This window comes from Eleutherodactylus coqui, chromosome 1 (genome assembly GCF_035609145.1).
Source record: "Eleutherodactylus coqui strain aEleCoq1 chromosome 1, aEleCoq1.hap1, whole genome shotgun sequence".
Taxonomy (NCBI): domain Eukaryota; kingdom Metazoa; phylum Chordata; class Amphibia; order Anura; family Eleutherodactylidae; genus Eleutherodactylus; species Eleutherodactylus coqui.
In genome coordinates this window covers 71,313,991-71,320,529 of record NC_089837.1, presented here as the reverse complement: position 1 = coordinate 71,320,529, position 6,539 = coordinate 71,313,991, and the positions used below count along the sequence as shown (strand labels likewise).

Genomic DNA, 6,539 nt, shown 5'->3' with positions numbered 1-6,539 from the left:
ATGCTTGGAAACAGTGAAGGAGTAGTACATACTTAGAAGGAGTGAAGTAGTAGTGTATGTTTAGAAGGAGTGAAGGAATAGTGGATGCTTGGAAGGAGTGAAGGAGTAGTGGATGCTTGGGAGGAGTTAAGGAGTAGTGGATGCTTGGAAGGAGTAGTGCAGGCTTAGAAGGAGTGAAGTAGTAGTGTATGCTTAGAAGGAGTAAAGGAGTAGTGGATGCTTGGAAGGAGTGAAGGAGTAGTACATGCATGGAAGGAGTGGAGGAGTAGTGCATGCTTAGTATGAATGAAGGAGTAGTGGGTGCTTGGAAGGAGTGAAGGAGTAAACCATTTTTGGAAGGAGCGAAGGAGTATTGCATGTTTGGAAGGAGTAATGGATGCTCATAAGTGATATCTAGCACTGTTACTAGAAAAGAACAACAACCAATGACTGTTGCTTGGAATGAACACAGATGGGATCTATGCTGAAAGGTGATAAATAATAAATGTGACAACAAGATGGAAAACTCTATCTATTTCGTCCGTTAATGTTTCTATCCCCTTTTTGCTATCTTGAAAGCAGAAAATGAATAAGCAGCAGATGTCAATATCATCAGTCAATGCCTGGGAGTCACAAGGATAAGCTCAGTTTGCTGCCTGCCTGACAAAGCCTGCAGAGAGTTAACAGCCACATCTTAATGCTACGGGGAAAAAAAAGAGCAACTAACAACTGCAAGGTGCAGAAGGGAAGGAGCCAACCTGAAATGAATGAGTTTGTCACTAATCCCTAGCTGCGCTACCCATGACAAACTACAGATCAAAGCAAGGTGGGGAGATTTACAAGATGCCCTTCCTTCTTACTCTGTGACTGACAGCGAAGAGGCAGGGGCATTGTTCACAAGCATCATACAACACCTCCTTGCACTTGAAAGCCAATGAGAACCTTGCTGGGCGTACACTGAAAAGTCATAGCCCATTGTAGTTGCACTCACAAGGGCTGCAAGCCCAGTAGCTGCTTCTTGTCGCAGGTGAAGCTCAGCTCTGGTAAAGGAAAAAAAGCTGGCGGAGAAGTGGCCAGGGGGATTATTCCCTACACCTCTGCTGCAGCCCATGGAGAGGAAAAGGAATCTATAGGAGTTTTATATATCCTCCGCTGCAGACAGATCCACAAAGGTAAGATTGGATTTCCTTCTGTATGAGTTTGCGTTTGCAGCCCTGCAAGGTCTTTTGATCACATTTATTTATTTCCCATTGCTTATATAGCACCAACATATTCTGCAGTGCTGTACAGAGATTGTCACCTTTCTTATTTTATACAGTGCTGATACATTTCTAAGGACTTTGCATTCTTTATTGCAACTATATAACTTTGATTTGCAACATTTCACCTATACAGGGTAATTCGTTCCCAGGGGTGATGGGGATGCATCTGCTCCAAGAATTGATTGCTTATAATAACTATTGTGTATTGGTAAATAGATTGCATGAAGGATGTACATAGTAACCTTTCACTGGATTTGTTAGTAAAGGGTTTGCAGCCCCTATGCATTTTGCCTATGCAATGTCAATTGAAAGGATGCCTATGTTGGTGTTCATAGTGGCCTGATTGATACCTGGTGTATGCACAGCGTGCCTATGGATGGCACTAGATGCCTTTGATTGTCACCAGGATACATATAGCATTGCCCTATAGGGAAAGTTGTAGTGCAGTGATCTGAACAAACGGCAGCGAGGGTGCAGTATCCCCCTAGGGCCAGCTCAGTCTTGTAACTAGGTAGATCACGGATACTAGGCAGAAGGGGGGTGGGAATTGAGTTGCATTTACCATATAGGCAAACTAGGCATTTATGTAGGTGGCCACAGAGACTCTCATCGCCTTTCTAGGATCTAGTCCCTGCTGTTTGATCTTATTAACCATCTCATTATACAACAGAGTGCAGCATACACCTGCTGGGATGCATTCACACAGTGCCTAGGGGCAGCCCCAAATAGAACCAGCACAACAGGGGGCAACAAAGTCAGACTGGAGTAAAGGACAGCGACTGCTAGCACTGCTTGGAGCTATGTCTTTGCAGTTCCTCCCTCTTTCTTCTCCAGGTCTGGAAGACTACAAACCCAACGTAACTTAAGTAGTTGTCCTTCTATACAACATAGACTCCTAGGAGCCTGCATTGAAGATGGTGCACACAATGACTAAGAGGAGGATGGTTACAATGTAGCACAGACCTTTTCTTCTTCTCTTGTCAGTCAGGCAATATAGGACTGTCCTAGTTGACATATGTTATAAACCTGAGATGTGTTAAATGGATCCATGTTCATTATAGTCTATGAAGGCTCATTTTAACCAATAACCACTGCATGACTTCTACCATTCCCCTTCTTGTATATGATATATCACACATGTGCCGTATATTGCATGCTATTTTTGCAGCCTGGCTTGGATTCTAGCAATAACCAATATCATTGATGTATAACTAAGTAAGCACCTAATATAATGCATATATTATATATACATAGATGCCTTAGGGATCATTTTTGGTGTATATATTGACACTTGAATCTTTCTATTACTATGAAATCTGTTCCATTTTTGCAATATTGTTCTTTTTCCTTGCTCATCTCAACACATTGAACGTATTCCACAGTACTGAACAATGCAATGTTGTGTTCCCCCTGTATCATGCTGCCCTCATTTGGGGGCTTATCAAATAACATCTAACATTTGAAGGTGCGTAAAGAACTGCATTGAGACATGAGGCACCTAGTGATCTAAAATGTCCATTGTGCTTACAGACAGTATGTTATGCATCTATTAGCTTGTGCAGATATCATTGTGTGAAGTCTATGACTTGTATATTAGGGTAGGACTACATGGTGACCTCGGTCGTTTGTAACTCAGCTGCGTGGCAGCATGTGATGCTTAAGAATATGGCAGGATCCAACTGATATTGTATGTTCTGGAGTGGTTTGGTTGCAACATTGTGATCAAATTTTAGCAAAACTGTGACTGTTATAATCCCACATTACTTCTGCATGGAGCTGCACACAATTGAATGCATGTCTATGGGCCTCAATGTGGCATCACTATAAAGTTGGCCATAGACAGACAGTAAACATTATCCAAAATGGTCAATTTCCATTTTTTTGCCCCTTTTCACAACCTTTAATTGGCTTCATCCTTACTTACAGGTTGTCAGTCAACAATTTATTGCAATTGTGATCTGTAGCATCAGGTTTTTAGGCCAATTTCGCAGAAGCTTAGCGTGGGAACATTTCTGCATCCATATGACAGTAGTAAATTCCATCCCAGGAATGATCAAACAAACCAATAGTTTCCTAGTTTAGGTGATTAGACTTTTGGTTTTGTCAAGATGTGCATCTCTAATATGAGCAGAAATGCACCTACATTCCCATGTGAAGTAGGCCTTGTAGACATAGTCGGCCATTCTGTAATTTGATGTTTATGGTACAATTGGCAGCTATTTGGTCAATGAGATCTATTATTTTTCCTTTTTTTTACCTGTTGCATTTGACAATCTATGATTACTTGGTCATATATGTAGGACATACTGACGGACAAATGAAAGGTCATGCGTCGTTGTCCAATGTAAACCTTTACAAGGGAATTTTATAATTTGCTTTAATAACCCCAGATGTCTAATTTTGGATCTGACAATACTTGTGACAAATTTATCGAAGGAGCACAATGATGGTAAATTTTGTCTCAAGTGTCATCTGTGGGAAAAGTAGAGCAATCATTTTACGCCACTCTTTCCCTAGAGTAAAACTACATCAACATTTGCAACTTTGTAAAAAGTCCCAATTCATAGACTTATCAGAAAAACTTATACTGCTCTAACCACACCCACAATGGCGCTTGGGGCTACAAAAATGGCGGTAAAAGTACAAGTTGCTCTAAAACTGGCACAAAATGCTTCATAAATGTGCCAAACTTACTAAAGTGATGGAAACTAGCTCAATTTATGTAAACAAATGTGGCCAACTACAATTATAAATTCCCCCATGTCTAGTTTACAGGGATATTCTAGCTACTAAGAGTTACTAACTATTGTCAGAAGGATAAATGTTAGCATGATGATGGTCTAACTGCTGGCACCTCTACTGATCACTAGAATGGGGGATCCTAGTACCCGATCCCTACCCATCAACGTGTCTGTAGTAATGAGAGTTGTATAGGAAAGTTCTTGCTTTGGCAGTGAACTAATGATATATTTCTTGTGTTGAAGGGTTGGTTGATAAAAGAGAAGGTGATTTCAGTGTTTACCTGAGATAGGATATCTTAGGATATCTAGCACTACACGTTGCTTATGAGAGTTTCAGTTGTGAACTAATGATGGCCTATACTCAGGATGGGCCATCAACAGTAGAACTAGCAGGGATGTGTCTAGAGGGATCCCCTTCGATCAACTGTTTGCCAGGCCACTGCGTTTGTGCATTGAGATGATTTCTGTATAAAGTAGAGACAGCTCTATTCCCACTGCAGTGGCCTGGCTTGGTATTGCAGGACAAGTTTCCATCCATTTCAATGGAAATTTTTCCTGTAATACCAAGCCAGGCCATTTACACTAGATACAGAGCTTTCTACTTCCTGCAGAAATCATCTCAGTGCACAGTAGCCTCGTAAACGGCTGATTGGCGGGGTTCTGGGCGACGGACCACCATCAATCTGTGGTTGATGACCTGTCCTGGCGATAGGTTATCAGTAGTTCATAATTGGATAACCCTTTTTAAGGTCTGGTTATGTGGAGAGTTTGGTCATTAATGCTTGAATAGTCTGATCTTTCTTGACTGTCATCTGATATGTGTGATTGATTAACATCATCTTGCTCTTATTTGTTAGATTTTTACCAATTCTTTCACACAATGGGATACTAATAGTATTATTTTCCTTGCAGAACTGGCGCTCCCACTGACTTTGCCTCGTCCTGTCATTGATGGGAAATCAACTGGATCGCATCACCCACCTGAATTACAGTGAGCTGCCAACGGGAGACCCTTCTGGGATAGAAAAGGACGAGTTACGAGTTGGGGTGGCATACTTTTTCTCTGATGAGGAGGAGGACCTGGACGATAGAGGGCAATCTGAGCGATACACTGTGAGGGACCCCAGTCCCAGCGAGTGTGAGGGGCATATTCTACTCAATGAGATTGAGTTTTCTGCCTTTAGTTGCCAGGAATGCATCTTCTCCAAGCTCAGGGGCAGCCAGGACCTCAGTGTCTATCCTATGCAAGGCTTGTTGACCTTTTGCAAACCAGGGGATCTCCTGGAATTGATCTTTATTTGCCCCAACGCAGACCATACTCTTCCCCCATCACCTCACTGGGCAGTTTACATTGGGCAGGGACAAATTATTCACTTGCACCGTGGGGAGATCCGCAAAGACAATGTGTTTGAGGTAGGCGGAGGGTGTATGGGCAGGGTGGTGAGTAGTTGGTATCGATATAGACCCCTGACCGCCGAGCTGGTCCTCCAAAACGCATGTGGACACCTTGGCTTGAGAAGTGAGGAGATCTGCTGGACTAACTCTGAAAGCTTTGCAGCCTGGTGTAGGTTTGGCAACAGAGAATTCAAAGCTGGTGGGGAGGTCCATTCTGGTAACCTTCAATATTTTTTGAAGCTCCACCTGGAAGAAAACAACATTCATACCATGAGATTTCACAGTTTGGAGGAACTTATACGTGAGAAACGTAATTTGGACGCTAGTGGGAAACTAAGAGTCATCAAGGAACTCTCCATGATGGAGAACAAGGAATAAGGACATGTAAAACCTCTCCATGGTGGAGAGACAATGATGGGAACTGGGATGGAACCCCCATTTCATGATTTGCCAAATGAGGCTGCACCTTTTTGGACACCTTTTTGAGGATCATGTCAACATTCCTAAAACCAGCATTACACCATAGCCACGATTTATTTTTTTGGCTTTTACAACATGGTTATCACCACGTATTTAAAAACAAAACAAAAAAAAGCAACAACGAATCCTGAGTATGTTGGCTGTAGTGTTGATGTCTTATTAAGCATTTAGCGACATGCTAAATAAAATTTCAAATTGAAATTTTTATTTTCATGGCTTTACTCCATGACTGTTTAACCACAGAGGCCAATAAATTGAATTTCTCTATTTGCATATTTAGTGTCACTCTTTACTGTTTCTGTCTTCTCTAATCAATCAGTTTCAATTTCCTTCCAGCGGTGGTTATTTTTAGCTGTTAACACTTTGTGTTCTATTTTGGGTATATTCCTAGATAAAGCATTACTCCAAAGCTTTATTATAAAGGGAGCAGATCTATACCTCTAGTTTTTCATCTTAAATACAACTTTATGGGGTTTACGTTAGAGACTGTGTGATAATCATGCATCTGTTTACAGTATATTAGATGTTTTTGGAAAGTGTAATTGGCAGTATCTTCCCAGTTTTTTTTCCATGTAAGGTGTTATGTGCAAGGTGTTCGATTTCACTCCACATCATTGCCACAACATGATAAATCATCAGCAAACAGGAAAATCTTTCATGGTGGAATATTGGTAGTAAGAAC

At 41.4% G+C, this 6,539-nt stretch overlaps 1 protein-coding gene across 1 annotated transcript; it reads left to right on the top strand.

The window, feature by feature from the left end:
- Positions 1-971: 971 nt before the first annotated feature.
- On the top strand, positions 972-6,132 carry LRATD1 (LRAT domain containing 1). The gene is made up of 2 exons (XM_066597093.1): positions 972-1,151; positions 4,895-6,132. The coding sequence occupies exon 2, from the start codon at positions 4,934-4,936 to the stop codon at positions 5,753-5,755; it is 822 nt and encodes a 273-aa protein (XP_066453190.1). The 5' UTR covers positions 972-1,151; positions 4,895-4,933; the 3' UTR covers positions 5,756-6,132.
- Positions 6,133-6,539: the final 407 nt, after the last annotated feature.

Coding starts and splice junctions, on each gene's coding strand:
- LRATD1 (XM_066597093.1), top strand. CDS start 4,934: ATGGGAAATCAACTGGATCGCATCACCCACCTGAATTACAGTGAGCTG.